General features: G+C 43.8%; 1 protein-coding gene across 1 annotated transcript in view; it reads right to left on the reverse strand.

Moving 5' to 3' along the window:
* The window catches only part of SMOC2 (SPARC related modular calcium binding 2), a 181,429-nt gene that overhangs the window by 8,953 nt on the left and 145,295 nt on the right, over nucleotides 1-27,181 (reverse strand). Inside the window, exons 10-11 of the mRNA XM_087424947.1 lie at nucleotides 4,033-4,132; nucleotides 1,889-2,136 (exon numbers count right to left, since the gene is read on the reverse strand). Coding sequence (XP_087281073.1) covers nucleotides 1,889-2,136; nucleotides 4,033-4,132 — 348 coding nt within the window. The remainder of the gene's footprint in view (nucleotides 1-1,888; nucleotides 2,137-4,032; nucleotides 4,133-27,181) is intronic.

Genomic DNA, 27,181 nt, shown 5'->3' on the forward strand with positions numbered 1-27,181 from the left:
TGTCCAGGTCCAAGTAGTCACAGGCAGCAGAAGAGAGGCACCAGAAACTGACCCCGAACAGGCACCTCAAGGAAGGATGACACGGGGGGATGGAGTCTGGGGCAATGCCTGGAATGAGCATTTTTAGTTTTTTACCCCAATGCCCACCCGGAGGGTGGCAGGGGCAACCTGGTATGGATTAAGGAGCCCAAGAGAAAGCACAGCCTGGCAGCAACGATTCCTAATGGTTAGTCCTTGTCGTTTCGGCTGCTGTCGAGGGAAGGCTCAGACGGCACCCCAGCGACCCAGCTGTAGGACTTTGGAAACTGCACAGCACACTTGGGTGTCCTCGTCTATAAGAGGAAGTGACGACAGTGTCCGTCCTGCCGAGCCCACCACCAGCATGGCTGTGGGAATAAGAGGAACCATGGAACCTCGAGGCCGGATGGTTAAAGGAAGGCCCTGAGCCATTTGAGGCTGTGTAGCTGGGTCGTGTTACTATTTCCACAGCGTGGGGTCGGAATCGGCATGCGTCTGTGCGTGGCCTGCACTGGCAGGTCATTTCCTGTCCCCTTCCTCTCGTGGAAGGCCGGCTCCTCCCTCACTTCCTACAGACACCCAGCAGCACGCCCACATTACCACACAGAATGTCTCCCACAAGGTCGGATCTGGAAGTCTGACCCCGCTCAGAGAGCAGAAAAGATAGGCACATGCAGAATGAAGGTGAAGAGTTGCTTCAGCCAGTGAGGTGTCCTTATCATCCCACACAGTGAGCAAAGTGGGGCAGCCCCATATTTTGACACTGTTCTCTAGTCCAGACATGTTCAAGATAAATGAAGTAGAATTAGCTTCAGAGACCCTGTACAAACGTCTTCAAAATAAAGCTTAACTTTTCAGGATTAACTTCTCACAGAGAAATTAGCAAGAAGTGTTTCACAATGACACAGACCTAGCCTGGAACCCAATTCAGTTGAATAATGTTGAGTGACTCTTATGACAAGTCCTGGGACACAGAAACACATAAGATGGAATGCAGTCACCTTCCAGAAACCCACAATCAGGGCAGCTGCAGGGGGTCCCTGTCTCACAGTTGAGGAGGGTCATCAAGAACACAATGTACCGATGCTCCAGAATCTACTCTCAAACTTGTCTTCTTTATCTAATGTGTTCCCAAAGTGCCTAATCGAACAACAGAATCGTAAAGTAACAGTGCGATGAGATCCCGGTGCATCACGGCCTCTCCAGTGCCCACATTGTACAAACGAGGAAACCAAGCACCCACTCCAAGAGAAGGGGCTTTTCCAGCATCCACACGCAGCAGCAGGCGGGCCTGTCCACGCATGGTGCCCACTGAGAATATTTGGGATCTGGCTATGGTAGGATTTTCTCTTTCTGTAACAGTTGGTTAGTCAGGCCAGGCCCACAGATAAAAATACACTCAACTGGCAAAACAGCTAAAACAATGTTTTCAACCATCAAAATCACGGGTTTGGACAACAGGAGTTATTTCACTGCTTATAAAGTGGCCTGAACATTTGGTTGGAGTCCACGTGCAGGGTTATCAAGATATTTCCAATGGTTCCCAGATTCGTGCTTCCAACCTCAGAAGGCAGAACACTTTGGAAAGTTGGCCACCACGGCCACCACAATGGAGGACTCGACTCCAGACAACACAGCTCCTCCCCTTCACTGGCTTCCTTCTGATCGGGTTACTGATGGTCTGTTATTATTTCTAGGGACAGATGACTGACAATTAAATGCCACACTGCATTTTTCCTTCACGCTCAGACCGCAGGGACAATATATACATTTCAGGAAGTCGATCAAACAGGCGTCAAGATTGACACACCACTAAGCGTGAAACAACAGAAAAGGCTCTTACTATGACGCTTCCTGGTGTTTGCTTTACCTTCTTCTTTCGTCACGCCCAGGCAGCCCATCAGCTCTTGGACGGAGATGGATTTGTCATTATTCACATCACAGTACTCAACAAACTTCTTCACACATTTTTTGGGTTTGGATTTTTTCCGAAGGAATCTCTTGAAGGGCTTGATCTCCTTTTTGCCGATGTCGCCGCTGGAATTTTTATCAAGTAGCTTGAAATACCAGTGGACCACTCTCTCCTCCAGCGTGTGGCTGGGGTCGGGTTCTGAAAGCCTGGAAGAACACACAAGGTCGTCAGGAAGGCCCAGCTGCCCAGCTGCCTCTCTGCTGCCCTCATCAGTCTATGAAGGGACTCTCTGAATGCCAATATTCTTGACGGTCCTCATGCCTAAGACTGCATGCCTTTGCCATTCAATATAGTGATTTTTTAAAATAATTTAGAAGAAAAGATTTAGCAAAGATTTTTCAAGTTGGTTTCAAAATTGCAAATAAGTGAATTTATGCATGCCAATTATGCACTTGGCGTTGGCCAAGCCCTTGTGGACAAAAGCCCCCTTGTTTGTCCGGGTCCTGTGCTCGTTGGGGTTGGGGTCAGCTCACACATCCACACCCTCCTAAGAAACACTAGGATGATGAGGTTCTCTACTCCTTTAAATGTGATTCATTGGCATGTCATTTATGTCATAGGTACACTGAAAAATGCAAAGAAAAATATACCTTAAAGTAGAAACTAGATGTTTTCCCTCGGGCTAAAAAAAAAACTTTGATATTTTCAGATAAAAATAAATAAACACTCCTCTAGACAGCCTAGATTTGAATCAGATCTTTGAAACTGCCCCAAATGCTAAAATGTGCTTTCTCACTGAGTGGAAGATGAAGGACAGCATGTTCGAGGATTTACTCGTCCTTCCCTCATTGGTTGTCGGCCTGTACATCCCCTAGCATGGATGAGCCTGGGTTCCCACCAGTGAGAAGAGAGTGTAAAGTCCACAGGAATTAGGGCTCTCTGATGCTACTGAATATTTTCAAATTTTCAGAGGAGCTGCTCAGATAGCAAGTCATATACTGCTTTCAATTTTGGTTTTTCAGATAAAAGCAATCTTTCCAAGAATATAAGCTGTCAATTTGAAATTGAGATGATTTTTTTGCTTTACTGAGTTTAATTTACTGCTTGATTGTAATTTTCCATTGGCATAGTCCTTTGTTTTTTTTTCCTTCTTGAATCTCATTCTTAAGCAAAGAGACAGAGAGCAGAGAACCCTCTAGCTAAGGAGACCAGAAAGCTTTAAAGCATCCAGAAGAGATAAGGTAATCAAGGGTTTAGGGGCAGAAGGGCAAGAAGGTCAGTGCTCTAAGGAAATAAAGACAGATTCTCCATCAGAACAAGTTATTGAAAATAAAGAGATAAATTATTGCTATTTCTCAGGGGGATCCAATGCCTGAAGCATCATATCCATATCCAAACACTGGGAGCTGCCCTCCTGCTGGCAGTTAGCTGCAAAGACAGAGAAGAGCTTCAGGAGTTTACAGAAGTATCTTAGGAAGCAATGAAATCTCAAAGCCTCAGACTCAGAAGTGCAGTATGTCGACCACACACTCAGAGAATGCTTCCCGAGTTGCAGAAATCCTATTCCGAATAGTGTCAGTTCAATTAATGCCACTGAATTGTACACTTGAAAACAGCTAATATGGTAAATTTTATGCTATGTATATTTTACAGTAAATAAATCATATTTTGAGAACTTTAAATTGAATATTGTAATTCAAAGTACGTAAAATCCAGTCAATAGCTCTAAAATGCAATTCCAAAGCGTAAAGCCATCTGAACTAGGGGTTTCCCTTCCGTTTCTCTCCTCCCTCCCACCTTCCCCACCGCTGCCTGATGGAACCATTGAAAATCCCAAGTTCTGGGCCTCTTCCCATTACGAACACCTCCGCAGGGGTTTAATTGAGTTACAAGAAAAACCTGCTAATCAAATCAACTCTGAACGCAGGAATCCACGTCACGTTTTGGGAGAGGACCCCTTTCTTGTGAGGCCTGCGGTGCCCAGAAGTGCTGACCAGGTCTCGACCATCTAAAGGCTAGACTTTGACTTCTAGCTTTCCAGGGTTCCTCAAATTACTGGGCCTTTTTCCCAGCTCCCTGCTCTGTGGTCACAGGCAACGCACCTGCTGGAGGAGGAGGGATCCGAGACCGCGTGGACCATGTCGGTAGACAGTGCGTCCAGAATGCTCGTTAGAAACTCATTCTTTTTGGCCCCAGGACAACCTGAAAAAAAATAAAGCATGTACATTTTTTTCATATTTCATAGAACTCACAGAGTGTAACAGATTTTTCTCTGTAATGGAAAGAAATGTTTTAATATTTGAAAATTAGTAGGTTGGGCTACCTTGATATTAACAAACTCAGTTGAACCCTTGCAAGCACATTACTATATATATATAGATTGTGAACCACAGTTATTGTAAATTACAATATCTAACACTTACAGAATTACTACATGAGACTAAGAGATTCACAGGCATTATTATCTCACTGATCTTCAAAGCAGGCATCCCAGGTAGGTGGTATAACTATACTACATATGAAGCCTCTGATGCTTAGAAACATCCCAGGATCCTGGTGCTGGGGAACGACAGGGCTGGAGTCCTATCCAGGTAAGCCTGAGTCTAGAGGACGCACAGGGTCACGAGTAATTGAGTTTATATGAAGCTTAACATTCTACACTATACTATACCCACAGGACATCATTGAGTTGCCAGCCCCACCTTTCCCCTCTTACTCACACCCACTCGGAATTCCCCAACTCCCCTCGGCCCTCCACGCCCAAAACACTCTTCCCCCCACATCTCAGGAGGACAAAGCAAAGGGATGCAGCACCAGGCGTGTCCTCTCTGACTCGAGAGGCAGGAAGAATGTGCGGCCTGGATGGTATGGAGGTCCTCTGTTCCGGCAGCCACGTCACTCAAAGTACAACACATTTACACAGTTACAGACTCTCTGGTTTGCAGAAATTTCTTTTTGATACTTGAGCTTTTTGTTATTATTATTCAAGCACATGTTAGTTGCCTATAGCAGGAATCCATTTACGCCAGTTTCCACTTCATTAAATACACAAATCAGAAAACAGATGTGAATCCTCACAGGGGCGGGGGAGTGGAAGCTGACAGGGAAAAAGCTGTGTTATTCCTCTTTGAGTACAACTGGAAAAGTAGATTATAATCTATGTGGAAAACAAAAACACAACCATTAGGAGAACGCTACTTTTCAAGAAAAAATAATTATCTCATTAACTGTTCCCTTGGGAAGAAATAGAAGATGGGAGGCCTCAGGTGTGTCTCGGATGATCAGTGTCACCGGGGGACTCCTGCAGCCCCGCCCTCTGGCTCTGAGAGGACAGCAGCCCTTGTGATGGCAATGCTGACCACTAAGAGGAACAGAACAACCACAGGCAGCTAGGAAAGTGCCTCCAGGCGTCGTGCCGAGGAACATGGTGGAGGAAGCCCTGCTTGGCAGCTGACTCCAGGAGAACATCTGCAGCCCATGACAGGCGCCAACGGGCAGGTATGTCCCGGGGTACGCACAACCCCAGCCCCAATGCCAGGGACCTGCTGTTCCACAGAGATCCTCAGAGAAGAACTTGTAGATGAAGACAAACATGAGTGTCTGGGAAAAGGCTTAGCCTATTAATTCTCAATACTGAGCAGCTCGAAGAAAGAATTATGCTTATATGTTATGTGGTTAGTCTGACTTCAGTGCAGATCTATCCAGGTTATATTTAATCATATCCCCCCAAATGAGGCAAAGCAACACAGTATATTTAATTAAAAAATGATACATATTCCTCATGAAACACAAAACTAATGGCATATAAAAGCTTTAGAAGACTTTAATGCAAAAAGAAAAAGAAATTAACATAAAAAGTTTACTCCTAGAACAAGCAATATTGAATCAATCCTGCTGAAGTATTTGTTTGCTGTGGTATGAATTACAGACTGAAACGCACAGATCTTCCTGCTAAGGATTTTATTTCGCAGTTGAGTGGCACTTCAGATAAAAAATAATAATAGTTTTCATTTTTACTTGCAAAGATTGAACATTTTGAGTAAAGAAAAGGAAAAAACGATTTGGGCTCAGAAAGACAAAGCTGCCCTGTTTCGAAGCCCAGCCTCAGAGCGGGCGATTTCCATTCCACACTTCGTGGATACGTAAACTTTGGTTTGAATAACCAGGGATAACATGCATGAAGTCCACTTGCCAATGGGAAATTCGGGTTACAGCGTTTCGTTGGCTCAACAAACGTTTGCTGAGACCCAGGAGAAGGTCCTGGGATCTGGTGGTGAACAATGGAATGGATCAAGTGTGAATGTCCTTATGTCCTCACATTGGTGGACAGGACAACAGAGACGCTGATTTACTTCAGACTTTGAGAAATACGGCTGTTGGAGTTCTAAGGACAACCACTAATGAGATGCGAGTAGCCTGTGTCATTTCCCAATAAGTAGTGAGAGTACTCGGGGAGGGTGGTGGCATTATTGTGATGAGCATTCCAGGAAAACAGTCCCTGTGTGTCAAGGGTCGGGGGCGGGAGTCGAGGTCAGGTGGACTTGAGGCTGGAGGTGTTGAAAAGGAGGTCAGAGAAAGGAACCTAGACCCTGTTTACTTATCTCCATCTTAGCTCGTGTCACATTATTTAATGAACAGTTTTGAGAGGACCTTCCTGATGGGAGTAGGAGATTCCTTGCCACATATAATGTTTGTCCCAGCACGACAGGTGATTGTACTTCACAGCTATTTCTGAGGGAAAACGTCAAATAAAAACTTAAATGAGAAGAAATTAGAAGAAAGAAAAATAAAGAACTCATCATTAAGAAGTGAATTTGGGGCCGGCCCAGTGGCATAGTAGTTAAGCTCGTGTGCTCCACTTCAGCGGCCCGGGGTTCGCAGTTTGGATCCCCGGCGTGGACCTACACACTGCTTATCAAGCCATGCTGTGGCTGTGTCCCACATACAAAATAGAGGAAAGCTGGCACAGATGTTAGCTCAGGGACAATCTTCCTGAGCAAAAAAGAGGAAGATTGGCAATAGATGTGTTAGTTCCGGGCCAATCTTCCTTGCCAAAACAAAAAGTGAACTTTCATTATATGAGAAATGACAGAAGTACCATGAAATCAAAATTTCATCACCATGAAACAGACCAGGTCTTGCAAATGTACAAGAGGAACAACAAGGCTTGAAGTGAAAGAGAACTCACCCCAAACAGCTGAGGTTTTCCCACAGTGAAGCACAGAGAACATTCAACCCCTCCCCATAATCCCCCCGCCTGCAGAGACAGCTTCAGGAGCACTGGTGATGGCAAAGGGCTCTGTCCTTCCCAGGCGGCCGTGCCCGGACCCTGCCTCGTGGGCCCCAGAGCCATCCTGGGTCCTGGGTTGGCGTGTGGTGAGTCCTTCACCCTCGGGAAGGGGCAGCCTCGTGCTGACAGGGAAACCCCAGGAGCCGTGGAAGGTGCAGGGCCCTCCCTCGTGACAGCAGCTCACCCCCGTTCTTCCTGCACAGCAGCCTGCACCCGGCTTCACAGCTTACAGCAATCTCGCGTTGTTGAAACTGCAGCCTGCAGGCTCGGCGACGTAACACAAAGTCGCTGTTCACTTAGGGCCAGTTCCACCCACAAGTTTGCTCTCCAGCTGAACACAGAACGGAGCTCAGAAGTCCTAGGTCAGGAAAGGCACTGTGCGGGGACGTCCCCACACGAGGAACACGGGGCAGGGTGAGCGGCCTACTGCTGTCCATAGAGAACAAACAGCCAATCGAAGGAACATCTGCAGAAAGAGAGGAAGCCTGACTGTCCTTTGCAAAGCTGGAAGCAGAATGACGGCACCAATTTATTTACAAATCTCTTGCAAAATAAGTCTTGGAGCTCAGCTTGAAGATGCTCAGTTGATCCCATTTATCTTCGGTATCCAAGTAAAATACTTGGCCTCTTATTAGATTTCTGTGAAAACACTTGGGTTCTAATCCTGGTTTTGACCCACAATAAGTGTGCTGTGCTCTCCAAAGCCCTACTGTCGGCCACAGCTGCTTCTCCGGGCAACGAACACAGTGAGCTGGCTCCCGAGACGCCGCCCTGGGATGGTCCCCACGCATTGGGGAGCTCCAGAACCTGGTTATACTGGGGTGCCTCAAAAAATCAACTTGTTACCCTTTCAAATCAACGTGATCTGCACTTTCTAGGAATCCTCTTTCTTTTAAAAAACAGAACTTGTTGTATAGAAAGAACTGATTTCACTAAGTTAACTTATACAGTTTCTTTTCTTTTTTCTTTCAAATACAAATTCATACTTTTTCAGGATGCTACCTCAATCATATCACAAAACTCCTCTCCATTCATAACTAACTTTTGCTTCCTTCCTGTCACCTGGCATCCTCAGTATTGCCACCTGTAGAGAATCCAATACTGGGACAGCGAAGTTGAGAGGTGATGGTTTTCCCATACAATTATCAAGAGAAGGCATTGTATGATGATAATCCATATTTTTGGACCCACGTTACCCAACATCAACCCAGAAGTGTGGTCTGAGCATTGCCCAACAGGTGAGGACAGGGGTTCTGGGCAGTGAAAACGGGAATGGATTTCAAATGTAAGTGACTTGTTTGGGTCATTTTTTCAAATAATAACCCATTCATTTAGCTGATCATGTATAAAAACAAGAAATAAAATTGCTTCAATACTCATTCTTACAGTTTAACATGCAACAAGCTAGTAGAGAAAAGAAAGAAATACCTAGAGCAGCCAAATAATAGTCTAGTCAGAATAAAGGGTATATGAGACACGGAGAGAAAAACGCACAGAGACACTCTTAAACCAAACCCCAAAAAACGGGATCCCATGTGTTGCCTTTTGGCTTACTGACCTTTGCTGAATTTGAGAGTCTACACTAAATCATGACATTGCCACCAGCTAAAAAGGACTGTAATCTCACATTTTTCCATAACCAGCCAAAATAATCAGCTCTTTCCCAAATTTTAGACATAAGTCCCAAATTCTCGTTTATTAAACATTGAGCTTTACGTTGTTTCCCAAGCACAGACTTTCCTTAAACTTTATTCAAAAAGCAAGTCCCAGGGCTGTGGGATCCACAGCACCCCACTAGGTGTCCCGGGGTTTACAAACTGGGGATCAGAGCACCTGGTGTTTGTACACACTTCACTAACACACACTTATAGCCCCAGCACGCTTCCACTTCAGGATAATCTGTCAAGCCTAATAATCACATAAATACTCTAAAAAAAGAGACAGAGGCGCTGGCCTGGTGGCACAGTGGTTAAGTTACACACTCTGCTTCTGCAGCCTGGAGTTCATGGGTTTGGATCTTGGGAGCAGACCTACACACCGCTCCTCAAGCCATGCTGTGGCGGCATCCCATGTAAAAAATGGAGGAAGATTGGCACAGATGTTAGCTCAGGGACACTCCTCCTCAAGCAAAAAGAGGAAAATTGGTACAGATGTTAGCTCAGGGCCAACCTTCATCACAAAAAAAAAAAAAAAAGAGAGAGAGAGAAAGGAAGAAAGGAAGAGAGATAGGGAAGAAGGAGGGAGAAAGGGAGGAAAAGAGAGAAGATGAGAGGAAAGGATGGAAGGAGGACATTAAATTGAGGCCCAAGTCACACACAGATTAAGTGGAAAATTAAAGACCTCATTGCACTCAAGAACTATAACCCAAGGTGGGGGGAGGAGGGTGCTGTACTGCTCCCCACAGTAAGTATTTACTGAGCAACTGCTAGATCCTAGCTCAGGGTGCCTTGATGTGGAGATGGTGAGAAATAGGTTCAGGAGAAATCGTGGAGTTAGAGGGCATGGTGCTCTGGGAAGGTGGCTGTGGCCGGGGTTAAGTTGGGGCTCTTGAACATAACAAGTACACAGAGAACGTTCCTAGCAGAACGTCGGCTCTAATTCAGTCTCCAGATGCACTCTAACAGAGTAGCTCGCACCGTGATTCCTACAGGCACAGAAGGAAGTAATAGACAATGTGTCCTAATTTCTCTGTTTCCTCCACAAAGCATCCTATGTCCATCACTAAATCTAAGATGTGCCTTTCTTATTAAGTTTTAACTTTCTGTGCAGTTTAGACATAAAAAATAATTAAACAGATATTTAGAAAAGTTTCTTTAGGCACGTTTATTTTAAGATGCATCAATATTTGCAGCTTATAAAAGGCATATAAAATGTATCTTTATAAATCCCCCTCCAACTTGGGTGTCCTCTTCAAGACGAGGGCTCCTCAGAATCAGGAGGCCCCCACTGCATAGACACACATGATCATTAAGCCTTTTCTGAGGCTCACCCTGTTTGTACTTTAAAAGTCCATGTGGGAGACAATGGGTAACAGTCCATTCTCAAATAAAAGCTCTAAAGAAAAAGCATAAAACTTTCCAATCTTAAGTTAGAAACAAAGTCACTACTCTTGTGTACTAACTCTCATTTTTCTATCTTGTCTATATTTACATATTTTACATGTTTATTTTCATATTTCTGTTTTCAACGTATTTTTTCATTATTCCAAACAAAGAGGTTCACAGGCTTAAGACTGTGCTTTGAATAGTTAACACCTAATAATACATTGATGAAAATCAGCATTTGATTAAAAGTCGGTGCCTAAAAGGAATGCGGAAGTTACTCCCATGAAGGGCGGTCTGAGAAAGCCATGACAGGGAGGGAATCTGCTGGCTCTTCCTGGTTCTACCCCATTAAACTAAGGGCTTCAGTGTGAACGCCCTAGAGTTCCCTCTGGCTGTGACATTCCAGAAATTCTTTGCCTTTGGTTTTAATTCTTTTTTGGTTGGGTCATCTGAGTCCACGATGGGCACTAGGAATTTACAATAGATAAGTTAACTGTGAATATTTATCTTAAAGAAAAATGTTTCCATTTCCTGAGTCTTCCTACATATCTAAAGGACAGCATTACGCCAGTCAAACATTCATTCGATAACTATTTATTAACCATATGTTCGGTGAGAAGCCCCATTTTTACCCTCAAGGAGCTTATAAAATAAAGTATTGGTGATGAGAATGGAGGGTTTATGGCGGTATAAGCAAGATCAAAGCCGATTTTGTAGGAAGTATACACTTTCTACAGGTCTCCTAAGTTTGGGGGACTGGCACACTGCCAGCTATGGGACAGTCAGCATTTGAGGACACATACCCATGTTTGAATGCGGCATTTTGTCCAATAAACATTTTTGCCTAGTATTAGGATCATTTCTGTCACGTCCTCTCGAGGCTCTCCTGACTCAGGGACTCCGTTCTCCCTCTCAGAGTCACTCAGCAGCACAAAACAACTGTTTCTGCTTGGATTTTCTCCTGAGCAAAGTTTTTTGAACAGTCCCAACTGGCAACAAAATTTTCAAGTAGAACATTTTGAAGACTACCAAAAAGCAGTAACTATGAACTGTTTAGTCTCAAAACATTTGAATAGTTATAGCACTTCAGGAAGCCAATGCCACCCCAGGGTAATATGTGACCTAAAGTTGTACAAGTGCCTCTCTCAACTCCACTTCATTAAAACAAAATGACGAAGCCACAAGAGGGAAGAGAGAGCTCATGTCTTCTTTACTCAAAGATAAGGCAACTGAGAAGGAGAAGTTAAGAATCCACATGGAGTCAACATCCAACAAGAAGGAACCACACGCACGTGCTCAAGGCACTCGAAAGTCACTTTGAAAATCTTGGTCATTTGTGCTTAAAAATTGTGCCTGTTCATATGAAACTCAAAAGAAGAATTGTGATACTGTGCTGTGTACATAAGCATCACCCCCTGTTTTTGAATCTGTGCTTTTTACTTACTCCCTGCCCAGCCTTCTACTAATGGATTGAGAAGTGCAGGCTTGCATTTCTGAGAATATTTCTGAAATATTTCTTGAGATATGGCTGTTTCTGATAGGAGCTGAGCCAGTGCTTGTCACTATAAATACAGTTGCTAATTACAAGGTTTTAGGTCCATGAAAACAGGAATAGCAACACTACAATTACCACTACAAAGCTGGTGATATAACAATGCAGCCAGTGGGCTCAGCATTTACACTGCTCACAGCACCTCTGCAGTGCAGAGACTCTGTGTCTGAGCCCCGTCTAACGGGACCTAACATGACATCCAATGTAGCTTCCGGGGCTACATGACCAGGCAGAGACCTGGCCAGGCACTGGGTGACCCAGGGATGTGGAAGGAGTTCTCCTCTCTTCCACGAGCTCGCCTGCGTGTAGTTCAAAGAGGCAGCAGTTCCCCTCATCTAGCAGCCCAGCCCCCTCCTGGTCCAGGGCTGGGAGGAAAGAACAAGCAGGTTGCCCTGGGCTTGGCGATGGTACCAAACAGACACCCAATAAACAGCCAGAAAGAAGGGGACTGTGTCCAGGTGTGCAGGCACTGGCTGCTTGCTTTCTTTTTAATAGATGTAATTTAAGGAATGCTTTCCATTCAAATGGGGAAACCTTTCTTTCCAAACTCCTAGTTCATTTATTTTTACTTTCTATAATTTGCTCTACTATATTGCCTCTTTCACATCCTTTATGAGGAATTTAAGAAAGAACACAAGCCTTAATAACAAGATAGACTGCCTATATACTTTAAAACCACAAGCCTGTAAAAATTCATTCATCATTGTCATAAAAAATATACTTCCACTCTCCAACGTCCTTGTAAATTATATTTTATAGCACTAATGACCTTGATTTGATTTCAAGTGAGGTTACATTTTACTAAACTCTTAAAATATGAACGGTGAGCAAGTGTTTTCCGAGAATCCCGTAACATTTAGTGAAAGATGACTTCTGTCGCCTTCTGAACTGCTAATCAGCACACGAGTTACCGCAGTTTCCTCTTTCCCGTGGAGCCAGTGCTGAGAGGGGGCTCTTCGATGGGGGCCCCACGCCCGCGCCCTCAGCACTGCAGAGGCACCACCCTGCCCTGTCTTGACTCTCCACTCTTTTCCTTCCTTCTTTTCAGCTGGCTTGGTGAGATCATCCCATCACCAACAAACGAGATGGGATGGAGATCCTTCCAAGAGTTGGGACCACACAACAACAGCAAGAAAACTCCGCTGATGGTCCATAACCAACTAGAGAAAGTAAGGAGTGGATAAGGTCAATGATGACCGATGACCCATCAGCGAATCTCACCAAAAAACGAGTCCAAGTCATCTGGAATTTTAATTACCCAAATACACATAATAATTACCTCTCCAGAGCCCCAAACAGAAACAAAGCAATGCCAAAAACAAAAGCAATAGCTGAGGTGATGATGGAGAGAAAGCAAACTCTGGCATTCCTGCTCGTAAAAGAAATGATTCCCCTGAGCTGAGAGCCCCCCACGACCAAGGCTGTGGCTGCCCCCCTTCAGTTCCCAGGGATCACCCCAGGATCCGAAGAGAACAGGGAGCTGGGCCACCTCTGCAATCTCTGTCATCTTATGGGGTTCTTTTGGAAATTTTGAAACAGACACGAGCGACAAGAAGTAGAAGGGACTCCATCTTCGAGAAAATGCTTTCTCAAGACACTGTGCCACTTAACTGCCGGACAGGTTCTGGTCAGCCGGAGAGGTAATTGGACTCATTCCAGATATTTGCCAGAAAGTCTGCATCTTAAGAACAATTCCCAGTTTTAATCAATTTTCAATGCAAAGGTTGATGTAAACTTTGATGGGTAAATACAATAAGAAATATCTGCCCTGGTGACTTTTCTTTTTCTTCCCTATGGAATGAAACAGCCACATATTTGGCAGAATTGGAGCAGCTCAAAAAAGGTTGCGTCTTACAGAAGCAGAGGATCTGGCTGCATTTTGGAAGTGAGTTACGCAACGTTTCAATTTTTTTCCTCTGTATCTAGACATGCCTCCCAGAGCCAAAAATGGTGGACTCCACTGACAATTTGATGAATGAGACGAGAAGCCAGGACTGAATCTAACAAAGAATACTCTATACTGAAAACTTCAACCCTCTGAGACATTGATAGGGTAACAAAACCAAGCCTTTAGAATCCTATGGGCTGTTTTATTAATTTTTTTTCACACATATCTGTAAATGAAGCCAGGTCTTACACAATGTCAATGTATATAAGAAAAGCATACAGGAATCATTTTCTTTTTTTCAAAAAAAAAAGTGTTTCTTCCTCACATCACTTCAACATTTTACCTCAATGCTGAATTCTTTGTTTCTGGCACAAATAGTATAATTAATAAACAAACAACACTTCAGACCTCAAACGCATTCTTACGTTAGAGACCTGAAATATTTCAGACCCTACACATGTAGCAACCTCATTCCCCCACCCAATCATTTGCCCTCTTCCTAGCGTCATTTCAGCAAGGAGAGGGTGATGGGCGAGGCTCCCCACTACACATTCTAATCTGCACCTCCTGACGGAAATTCGCCCTTTTTATCCGCAGCTCGGCAGCTCTACAATCAACCTCCGCTTCGCTGCTCTGGGGACCGTGGTGTGCCCAATCCCTGTCCTTCCCGGAAAGCTCCTCTCCGGGACTCTTCCTCATGCCTCTCCGCCCAGGAGCCTCCACAGCTAGAACTCCCATCCTTCTTCCAAGCTTCCAACAACAACAACAAAGAAAGTAGAGCTAATAACAGTAAATAAAGCTACTTTAATACCCCTGCCACAAGAAGCATCAAGAAAAACATATTTACGTAGTGTCTAACTCAGTGACACGCACTTTTTTAAGTCACGGTCCTAACGAAATGGGGCTTGCTAGGCTTCGCAAGATGCCGTAAAGCAGGTTCTTCGCAAGGAACACCAAAGTCAAAAGAGGTCTGTGTTTACACTTTGTATTTTTGTCATAAAATACTTAATAATGTCATCCAAAGGTAGCATGGTTTCTCTTGGCACTCAAGTCTGTGGCCGCATAAATATTCACACGGCCAGTCAACTGAAGGGTGTCCAGTGGTCTGTTAGGCCAGAAATGGGCGGGGTTGAAGAACCCTGTCCAGGCTGGCAGGACACTGCCCAGCTCCACTCACTGAGAATGAAGCATGCCCTCAGAAACACGGCCACAAAAGTAGCCTCTGCAGCATCCAGGCCATGACAAGGGAGCTGAGGGGAGGGTGCTTCTGAGTATGAGAGGCGCAAAGAGGCTGGCTTTGCCCGATATTTTTGTTTGTAAGAAGCATTTTCCAATAGCAAAATGTCTGTCAAATATTCTGCAGCTCAACTGTGTGCTGTCCTGTCATCCTCTAAAAGGCATGAAGTGCTATAATAATGCACGCCATTCATTTCTTAAAAGTATTGTGCTGTTACTGTGTAAGAAGATGCAAAGGGTAGAAAGATACAATTCCACCAATTGAGTTAGCTCCCCAGCTGCTGGCACCATGACAAGGTGATAAGAATCCAGGATTTCAATGGTCTCATTCATTCTATGACCCATTTCCAGGCCCAGGAAACTGACAACCTTTAGTGCAGACACTGGGACAACCTTCTCCCCCAGACACACTCACGTCACACCCGCCACCAAGAAACTCCCCTGACTTGGAAGAATCACCTGGACTTTTTATGGAACTTGCCCAATTCCACACTTAATGTTTCCATTCACAATTTTCTCTTTCTTTCTCAGATGTGATTAATACGCTCTTGTCTCCATCCTGAACATGTTAGCTCTAAAATTACTACCTGCTAGGTGCTCCACTCCAACTTTTAGTTGGAAAGATCAAAAAAGTAAAAACCCACATTTCCTAGTCTCCCTGGCGTCTAGTAGGTAAGAATTAAGTGAATTCATGTTGAGGAAGGGAGAAGATTTGGAAGACGTAAGGGAGGTGGGGGCTGTCCTGCTGGCGAGTGAGCGAGGGCGTGGGGTGTGCATTCTTGAGGGCGGTCGTGGTGCCCAGATTCAGGGTCCTTCTTGTGTTAGGCAGTGGCAACAGCAGGATCAGGGGTTTCCTGACTTGGAAACAAGCAACAGAGATGTGCCTTGATGGAGATGGTTTAGTGGAAGCCCTTGACCTCTGCCCCTTGGGTGCTTCCATTGATTTTGTGAGCATATAATCCCCCGTGTTGAATCCCTTTCTGTTTGAAATACCCACAGTGCTTCCCAATTCTTGAAATACTGTCTGGTAGATCCTTAAATATAGAAGCCTATCCAAAACGTCATTACTAAATGTGTGATTGGCTAGTCACATAACCGACTTCAATAGTAGACTACATGGCCAACACATCTTATCAGGAAGAAGAAGGCAAACATTCAGTGAAAGGCTAGTTTCAATCTCTTAACATATTATATATCATGATGGAAAAATTAGTTTTTAAGAAGCAGGTTCTGGGATATAAGAATTATTCTATCTCGCTCTTAAGGCTGCTGGGTTGTCATGATCCGGTTGGTGTTACCCACCTATGTTGGGCACGGCAAAGCTCACCCTTGACGGAAGAGAGTTGATAAACGACTCTGGCGTTTGGTGTAATGGCACTGGAACCATCGGATTACAGATCATGTTGAAAACTTTAGCAGTGGAATCCTGGTAGGACATGTGGCTCTGAGAGTACGGACATTTCTTCATGAACACCATCTGCAATTCCTCACCAGCCCCACACAATGGGCTTCTCGTTCCCACTGTTTCATTGCCAGATTTCCATTTTTTGTTAAACTGCTCTCAAATTAGAAGGACATAATTAATTAGTAGCAGAATGTTTATATTTATTTTTATATACCTCTTGGGATGATTTGAAGTGCAAGCCCTCTACATATCTCACCAACAAAGCTGTTTGCTGAACCAGTACACATTCTGTGTAGCAAGATTTGCACTTTCAAAACCACCTTTAGATGAACTTACAAGATAACTGTCTCCAAAATAACCTTGCTTTTTTTTTTTTAACACGAAACACCTATGAAAATAAAAGCTTATAAAATGAAAATGCTGGCAAGGAGGGGTAGGTGGCCACACAGAGGGCAAAGAAGTGCAGAAAGCATGACCCCAACAGAGTGGCAGGAACTAAGGTTTTTCTCTTTTCCCTGTCAATTCTCGATCATGCACATACATGCAAATATCTGCTCTGTTCCTTACAGGATTTTACATGAGCACCATGCTTAGTGTGGGTTCAATCTCCCCAGTGAGACAACATGTCTTCTGAACAATTGTCATGGTACCTTTTTAATTATTCCCCCCCCAGAGCATGGGCCACAGCCAGAGTACTGAAGTTCCTCACAGGTTGTTGGCCACCCCATTGTACCTAAGGAAAACTTCTGAAGACTGAATAAAGGGACCTCACGGAGTTGTCACCAAGGAGTCGGAAGGAGCTAAGTCACTCTTCAAGTGAGCATCCGAAAAGCGGAAAATAACGGATCCTTTGAGTCAAATATAATATAGCCTACTTTATAAACCACAATAGAGTCATGTTGAAACAACGCTTAGAAACTGACTAAAAGCCACATACGTTTTTAACGAGACGAGGGAAATCAGAAGTGAAGCCGACAGCCCTTGATCGTCTCTCCTGTGCCTGGAATTCAAGCAGAGGCCACAGACAACAAGGTCCAAAACAGCCTGTTTCTGTGATGCTGTGTTGTGTTTTAGTGCCGCAACTTACCCCGCAGGAAACTTTCCAAGATAATTAGGGGACTCCAATTTCTGCTGGTTTCTGGTCTCGTCGCCTAACCATTGGAAAACCAGCTGCACTGTGCAGAAGCTTCAGCCGCACTGCAGCTGCAGCCTTTCCCTTTTAGAACAACGTATTCTGAAGAGTTCTAAGACAGTGATTCTTTTTGGTGAGGGCTGACTATTTGAGACGTCCATTATAGGCTTGAGTTGGGCAGGAAGTAGCCAGATTCTGAGACCTCCTACCCACTCTTAAGTCTATTGACTCCCTGAGCAAAACATCTCCATAAAAAAGGCTGTCAGCCTGCCAACTTTAGTTATAGCCGACATCTAATGTGCAATTAGTACCTGTACTGAGTCCTGAGTGGAGCAAACCTACAGACAGGGTCTTAGCTGAGTCTCACCCGAACCCCACGGTGTGGGGAGTTTGCATCATTCCTTCTTACTAAGGAGGAAACTGAGACACAGAAGGTGAATTAGCAGTTATATGACACGCCACTTAAATGACAGTGGAGGTGCCAGACTCCAACCCACCCCCTCACCCCCACTCCCACCCCCCCACCCTACCGCTGGACAGACTGCAAAGCCCATGGCCATAACAACTGCACTGTCTTCTCACAAAAATTCAGCCAAAGCCCCAAACGGTGGAGCTGCCCTTCTGCACCTCAGCCTTCGTTTCCTCTCTCACACTCCACTTATTCCCAGCAGGAGACCTGGAATGCAAAGAAAGCTATCCAAAGCAGAGAAATGAAAGCATTTTAACTTACGTTCTCCAAAGAGAACTGGGAACCGGATTGGCCTGGTTTCTCACCAACACTTTCAGAATAAAAGAGAGAGAATGAATTCCTCCTGGTTTGGTGCAGCCTCCAGTCCAAGAAGAAGGCAGAACTGAATGGACGCAACCCTCCAGGTTTCACCTGGGGCCACTTTGTCTCATTTCCAAGGAAGATAAGATGACCTCTCCTCAGTGATAGAGGTCAGTGGACTTGCATCTGGTTCAAGGGCTTTAGGGACAAGATGTTAAGACAATGGACCAGTGCCAACCTCTAGTGAGCTCTGCGAGGAAGGGCCACAAGACCCTGTCTTAGCTTTCTCATTTTCAAACAACCTTTGCAATGACATGGATGAAGAAAGACATTAATGCTCTGCATACCAAATCTGGAAATAACACAAAAATGAGGACAGATTGTCATAGGCTAGGTAGCAGAGATTTTAGAAATCGTCTAAATTCACAATTGTCATGATGGCTGGACATTGAGCCAACATCAACCAGCTGAAATATGACAAAGAAAGCTGAAGTCCCGCACTTAGATTGTGCAGGTACAGATGTACGGTATTTTCTTTCAACTGACAATCACTGATTTTAAAACATTCAGTAAAAAATGAATGCCTAGGCAATCTTATCCACTATCCATATGGAAGAGCCTTCTGATTCAGCAAGTAAAAAGGAAAAGGATATGGAATGAGTGATCATTTCCATACTTGGGTTTTGAGTTTGTACTTTTAAAAACAATATCTCACAAATTGTCAAGGATGGAAAAGTTATTGATGTCTGGCACAACTGCATTGTGAAAAGTCTTTTCTACTACTGTGTATATTGAACAACAGTGTTTGGAAATTCATCTAATAAAGGAAGCACTGGCTATTATTATGAACTATTGACATGGGATGTTACTTCTTATGTTCCTGAGTTAAGTCATTAACTATTAATCAACTCAACCAACCATTAATCAACTAGGTGCAAAAAAGCCTCCTATCATTTAAAAATTCAGATGAAGATGTTCTTAAGCCTCTGGAATTATTATTCTATTTCATATTTATAAAGCGTCATGTCTGGAAATGCTGAATGAGAGTGATGGTGTTTGTTCGTGATTGTTAGGATAGGCATTGATCTCTTAAAACTGCATTTGTAATCTAGACTCTATTTTGGTAACTAGTTAAACAATGGTGGCTCTATGCTTCTCCTGGTCTGTCATCGTCACCCAACCAGCCAATACTTATGAGCCTGGTTCAGGAAACTGAGGTCCCAGTGTAGGATTTCAGGTAAAGGGAGAATCCTTGAAGAAAAGATTACATACATGCTTCTCACTTGGATCCACAATCAATGTCTGTATCTGGAAGTCCTATCTTCTTAGAAAAAACATAACAATATGAAGAAATATGAAAAAAAAACAACAACAAAGAAACCACATCAATTTCTGTCTTCCTTGAATGGAAACTCTTCCCAAACACATAATCTTAGCTTTATTAATTATGAATCCTTAGTTCTTACTTATACTTTGCTGCCCAAGCTGTTTACCCCACATAGAACATCATCTATCTCTGCCTACTCATGTCTTTCTCATTCTTACCAAATTAGTTTAAAGTGCATTTTCTCCAGGAGCTCTCATGGCCCAGCTAGCTGACATGAATTCTCTTCTCCTCTAAACTCCTGATGCCAACAACCTTACACCTACTGGAACCGAGCTCAGGGCCAGATGCTTTGCATTGGTCGTCTCCAGTGCTTTATTGGTTGACTTGGCTGGGACAGGCTTCTGTTGAGTTTAGGGAATCAGACCAAGCCATGTATGTTTGAATTATTCCTACCTTACCCATCGTTGCCAAGGAGGGCTTTCTGAAGGGAACAGCACCCTGAGCTAGAGAAGAACGAGACAACGTGATCATCAGGTGGTGTATCCAGGTACCTGACCCAAAGAATGCTGAGAAATGAGGTTTCACTGTAGGACAAGCACAGAAGTCATCTGTTCTCACAGCACAACTGTGTTTCCCAAAAGTCAACCTCTGCCAAGTCACCTGCTTGTTTCAAGCAAAAGACTGCGTTTTGAACGGGAATATGAGCTGAGGGGATCAGTGAAGTCAGCTTCATAAACACTGGGAATGCCTACACTTCAGCAGGGCCTTAAAACAATTACTATATCCACCTGTGGAACGATGATCAAACTATAGAACATTAAAATACATTAAATTAAACACATTACAACATTAAACACATTAAAACACAGCTCCTGGACCTAATTTATCCTCCCACTGCTCTGCCCATTAATCTGTTCACACATTCAGCTGCCCACTTAGCAGTGTGTCTGTTTAATAAAAGCTCTGAATAATCGATTTCTTCTCCTTGACGACTCTAAGGTTCCCCAGGGCTGTAACACGGAGAGTGTTGTTAAACATGAGAGGTGATGTATAGCTACAAAGATTCCTTTGTGTGGAAACTCTGGCCAAATGAATTGTATATCGTAATCCCAGGTGGATTAAAACTTCCCAGATAACAAAACACTGATTTAATTAAACTCTCAGAAACCAGAGCTCCAGTAGCCCACGCATCCCAGATCAGCCTGAAACCTCTGACGACACGATGCACAGAATCCCAAAGCCAAGTGATGAGCAGAGACGCTGAGAGAGCAATGGACCGTTCAGAAGGAAGTGATCCATAGATGTCGGTGGGTGTCCTTTCCCTTGGTTTTCATACAGGAAGAATCCAGAGAATGCAGTGGGAACATTTTAGGGGAACCAAGGGCATGTCAGAGAACATGAAGTCAAGACTTAACCTCGGGTCTCGTCCCTAATCTGCAGGTTTTTAGAGCATAAATGAGATCAAATACTAGATCTAGAATTGAGGACACTCCTTCCAAAGCTGGGGCAACAAGCAGGGATGCGAGAGCATGTTTACCCTGGAAAAAGAGGTGAAAAGAAATTGTCAGTCCCCCTTCCTTGCCCTCCAGCCAGAGCCGAGGGTGGAAATCTTTGCACAGATTTGTCCTGGGCCCTCGTTGACCTTCCCCTCATTGATGGGCCAGCTTCCCACCCACACCTCAGCACAAGATCAGGAAACCATGCACTCCACAAGAGCGGGCCTCAACAGAAGCGGATGCTCTGGATAAATATCCTCCTCCAATGGGGAAGCACCACATGGAAAAGCAGTTTGGATGAACCAAATCAAAGATTTTCAAAGGCATTACGAAGTGCAGATAATACCAGTCAGCATAATCCCATCTAGCACTCTCCTTGTAGCTTCATGATCTGTCAGTGAACCCTCTGGAGACTCTACTAAATAAACAAACCAGAGTGAGGAAGTGGGGATTTATGAAAAGGAATATGGTACAAGGAAAGTGTAATTTATATTAGATACACATTGCTGGTTTCACATTTTCAGACTTAGATGATTTCTCTAAATTACACTCCCAACTTACTTCTTAATACTGAAACTGTGTTTATTATCTCCTACAGATTTTCCATAGACCTGCCCGTAGACTCTTAAACAGACTGTCACAAACTGTTACTGACAGGGAGAAGCAGAAATCCAGTTTCAATTTGGAATGAAATGCTTTCACTCAATGCTTCAATGTTTATTTCTATTTTTTCAGGTTATGTTAATTTATGGCAGAATATTTTGTACAATCCAATACTTTTATTTGGGAGGTAGCCACAGAATGGCTAACTTTTTTTCCCCAGAGGGTAACTGGATTTTATTGTTTTGTTTCCAAGAACTTTTATAGGTCCTTTGTTTCCTCCATATAATGGGGACATGGCTTCAACAGGCCACTAGCATGTTCACCTCATGCAGCACACACCCCCTAGGCGGCACGCTAATTACAACCACATCTCCACGCCAGGGGAGCCTGCTGTATGCCCCACTGCCTTCCCTCCAACTAGATCTATAGGCTGATAGGAGCTAAAGGCTATTGTGAGCCTACGCAATGTCAAAGCAATCAACCAGCTCAAGGGGAAACATTTAAATCTAATTCCTTGTTTGGATCTGATCACGTTGAGCAACTATCAGAATCACTGGATTCTGTACTTCCCAGTTGTTTTGTCATTAAGAAACACATTTTTCCTTCTCAGTATCCTGCCTGCAAACTGTAATACAACCAACTACCTCGGGGTGAAAACTATCTTTCTTTTGACTTCACAGTAATCTCAGCCCATATTCTTTACCTCTGTACTCTTTCAGAATGTAAGAAAGTCAGCAGACTAAGGTTATGGCTCCTTAAAGCACCATCTTGATGAAGAGTGCTCTGCAGTTTTAAGTATTCACATATGCACGTATTTACTTACTTAACTCCAAGAAAATGTTAAACCGTTTGCCAGAGTACATGCACTATACCACAATAAAATTAAATTTAAAATAAATGAGAAGGAAATCAACATAGAGAAAAAATAAAGATAAGGAAGATAGGTAGAAAGTAAGAGTTAGGTTAATATGCAAAATGCACATTTGGTGCAGATGGAGCCACACATTTGACCTCAGCAGCCAACACGATGAGGGGAAGTTATTGATAAAGGAAAAATACAGCATGCCTTGAACAATAAGGGAATAAAATGCCACTTCTTGATACCAAAACAAGAGAGAAATCGTTCTAACATGTGAGCTATGCAGGGAGGCTGATGGTGTGCTCACTTACATCTTGACAAACAACACAACTTTGAAAAAGGCTATTTTTATAAAGTACAATTGTAGGCCTATGGCATAACCATGAAGTCAATAAAATCAGTCTTACTGGAGGAGAAATGGGTGGTCCATGTATCTACTTACCTCACCTGTAGCCCAATGTTGATGTGCAAGACCAAGAATACCACATATTTCTTTCATGCAAATTTTCTATGTTTTTCTCAGATTTTGATAAATATTGAGCTCCTCCAAAACATTGGGGTCCTGAAGTGCAACTCTTCTCTGAAGCTGGTTTCATGAGGAGCCTGACGCCTTGAGAATAACACCAATTAAAAAGGCTAACCGTAACATATACCAGATAGAAGAATGTCCCTTGCTCACAGAGCTGGCAGGACACAGGTCTCCTCGAGAAGCAATTTGGGGTCCATGCGAGCACACAGAGAACTGAGCAATCAAGGTCCTGTATGGAAATATGTAACCATATTTCCAGCCTAAAAGACTTTGTGAGCAGGTGTGGCCTAACGTCTCCTTCAGCCGTTACCCGAAATCCTAGTCAAGACCCCTGGTTCTGAGTGGTGCAGCTTCCTGGTGAACCCCCCAAAAGAAGTCGGTTGTAAAACACATGCTTAGGTAACAGAATGAGTGCAGTTGCCATGTAAGTTTGCTAACTATACACCAGTAAATGATAACTTTTAGTTTTAGAATGAATGACCTATAGGCCTTTTTTTTGGGCGAAAATTAGAGAGTAGGGACCACTGCCTTTTATGGCCCAAAATGATGTAGATTGTCGCAGAATGTTGCAGCCAACAAGGACGAAACCCAAGCAGCCACAGGCATGTTTGTGGAAATGTTATGACTAAATTTTCCCATTAACTGTGTCTATTCTGATTCTTTAATAGAACGTATATGAAAATGCAGCTGTATCCCAGACTTCTCTGGACTGCCTCAAGGAACCTGAGCTTTGCCTGCAGAAATCTTGCACACATGGCCAATTATTTCTAAAGAGAAAAAAATGCTGAGGCTAGCAATAGAATTCAGATTTTCCTGACTCCTTTCCTCGCACCCAAGCCGCAGCGGCCTCGCCTCCACACCCAAGGTGGAAACGGCGAGTCTGGCACAAGCGCCTGAGCCCAAGCAGACGAGGGGCCCGAGCACAATACCGAGGAGCTGTCGAGGAGTAAGACAGCCTGTGCTGAACCGACACCAGGCGAGTGTAGCCTATGCTTAAGGAGAATTATTTCCTCTAGAATCTAGATTTTGTTTTCTGACCAGTGTAAGGAATTCGCCTCTTTAAAGCACCAAGACTTCTCGGTTTCATACACTCCTACCTTGTCTTTGGTGGGGCTGAGCGATTTCTCCAATTATCAAAGTCACGGATTGTTGACTTTGGGTTTTCTTGGTAAGGCAGTTCTTATCTTAACAATTACTGCGGAATATGAAAGCCAGATCAGTGTCTTCACTCCAGTGTCCAAGAAGGTGTGTGACAGGCTATTACAAGTGTAAACACAGAATTCACTTCCTCCTCCAAGGGCTCCTTGCCTCTAGCGATGAGAAAACCCAGAGCCCATCTGTTTGTTTTCTTGGGTGCACAAGCCGGCTTTCCTGACGGAGCGGAACTGCAGTGGGCGCTCTGAGCTGGGAAAGGGAGCAGGGGCGGGTTTGGCAAGTGGAGAAGCGCTGGCTGCATTAGTTTGCCTGGGGCCCAGGAGTCAGCCGAGGACTCAGCCCTCTGGGCCTGCCTTTGCTGTGCAGACACCCTCACAGAGTCAAAAAAAAATTAAACTTTCCAGGAGATCATGCACAAAACCTAATGGCAAACTTATGGCCAGGTATCTGCTGCCTACATGTGAGCCCACACTACTTATTTTTAACAAGTAAAGAAGAAAAAGTGTGGAATATAAAACCACCAAAACCAATGCCAAGAGAAAAAGAAATTGGAAGCCCAAGAACACTGGGATGAGAGTAGGACTGACAGTTAGTTCAAGATGTGCCCCACACTGGCAGTGTGGCCTTATGCAAGCATCTCAGCCTCCTGGATCTGTCTTCACCCGCTCAGGGCAGAGCTGGGCCGGCTGCTCGCTGGGCTCACATTCAGCTCTACATTCCATAATTCTGAGTTACTTTCTCCGTTAGGTTGGATATCCAAACGGCATGAGGGAAGTTGGGCCTCCTGGAGTATCAGTTTCTAGTATCATCCTTCCAAACGCTTACTCATCTTACGCTCCATCCCAAACGCCTGAGCCAAAATGAGGAGGACTCCGGTTCACCCAGGAACCCTTAGCATCCTTCCACGGCCTGGGAGCCCCAAGGATCTCAATCCCTCTAGGAGAAAACCCTAAGCAGGAACCCCTGGAAGAAAAGTGAGGGCACCGCTCCACTGTATTTAAGGAATATGGAGAAGCAAAGAAAGATTCAATGCGTCTGTCTTAACTTTGGTAAATCGAGCCTCATTCACAGCGGACATGGATGGTGTTTGTGGCGGTGTGTGTGTGTTCCATGACATAGGACAACAACGTCATAACAATGTTCTTCTGGTTCCTTTAGCAATAAATCACAGTACAGCCCACCTTATAACGAGTGCCATACTAGAAAGGATTTTCTTCCAGCAAGATTTGTGTAAATACGTATGTGTTCATGTTTAACTCCGATTGATTTGACATGATGTAGATAGCTTACTACACCACGTGGAGACACCTAAATCAGATAGACTTGGTATATTTCATATCAATATACTCATCTATAAACACAGATAAAATAACACTTCCTCATAGGGTTGTTGTGAAGATTAAGTGAATTAATATATGTAAAGCGTCTAGACCAATGCCTTCTAAGTTCTCAGTAAGTATTCATGAGTACAAATGCTGTCGGGTGGTTGGTGCTATCCTATTTTGTCTTGGGTGTCTCTGACTCATCATCCACAGCCCTGTCAGTGATTTTTCTGTAAACTAAAATATTAATTATCCACTTCCCAGACAGAACTCCTACTGAATATAGTCCACATTCCTTAATAGGGAATGGTTTGAGTCTTGCCAAACCTCCAGCCTGTTTTTCTCCTTGTACAGAATCGCACAGTGACCTCAGCTTTCTTCACGAAACTCTACTAGCTTCTTTGGCTTCACATAGTTAAAGAATTGCTATAGAAATGTCCTGGATGGTAGAGCCAGAAGATAATTAAAGGCATCGTTTCATCCATATGCGTTTATGTAAAAATAGAGCTGAGTCACTGTCCAGATAGATGAGCTATGAAAAGTCAACCCTTCTCTATAGAGAGGCACTTCCAAAAAAGATTGCTCTTTCCAGCGTTTACAAAGGCTGTCTGCCAGGAAGCTCAATCTTATGCACAAGGTGAGTAGATCCTGCTTTCTCCAGCTAGTCCTGTCCTCAGAGCTAAAAGGAGCAGTGTCATGAGCTTAGAGCAATGGCCTTTCACATCCCCGACTTTTCTGTCCTATAGACTACACACACCAGGCTACAAAAGCAATCTACTTTCTCCATAAAGCATTTTGTATCTCAGCTTCTCCTTTGTGAAGGAGACTCTCTGCAGAGGTGTGGACGTGAGAAATAACGTCACGCAGTGGAAAGGGCTCTGAATTAATGATGGGAAGACAAGGATGGCAGCTGCAGCTCTACTGCTTGGTGGCTCCCTTGACATGGGGTGACCTCTTCACCTCTGTTGAGTTAGGTGTTAAGTGGTCAATCAGAAATCATGCCAAAGCAGACTCTAGGGCTGGTGCATTCTGGAAAAATAGGATGTGCAAGAGTTGGTTCACTCAACAATAAAGAGTGAGGCCAACAAATGACATGTGACCAGAAAAAAGGGCAGGGTAACAAGGAATTGGATATGCACAGGTATCTCTTTGTCTTTCTGTGACCAATTTTGTCCCTTTCTTTGCTTCAAAAATATTTCTCCATTAGAGAAATTACACAGACAAAATTCCTATTCTGTTGCATTTGAATAAACAATTTTACCCATCTATAAGGTAGTGAGTGGTTTATTATTTAACAGTGTAAAGTGTTAAATAAAACATTGACTTCAATTACGTTTTTTAGAGCATATCAAAGGGTGCTCCCAATAGTGCTATTTCATGATAGACAATGCTTGTTTCTCAGGAGATTAAAGAAAAATCAGAAATCTAATACTTCCTGAATTTAAGAAATCCCTGATGATAATACCATTCTACATCCATCAGTCAGATTCTGAAATGTCTGACTTTGAAGAGAGAGATCTGCCTTGGATTCTCCTCTGGAAATGAGGGCATGATATGTGTTACATACGTTAATTAATTCAACAAACAAAAGCACAGAGGAAAGATGGGATGAGAACTTACAACTCTAAAAGTGGTCTGCTGGAA

The sequence above is a fragment of the Ceratotherium simum genome, chromosome 38, assembly GCF_057802395.1.
Source record: "Ceratotherium simum simum isolate JZ-2026a chromosome 38, ASM5780239v1, whole genome shotgun sequence".
NCBI classification, from domain to species: domain Eukaryota; kingdom Metazoa; phylum Chordata; class Mammalia; order Perissodactyla; family Rhinocerotidae; genus Ceratotherium; species Ceratotherium simum.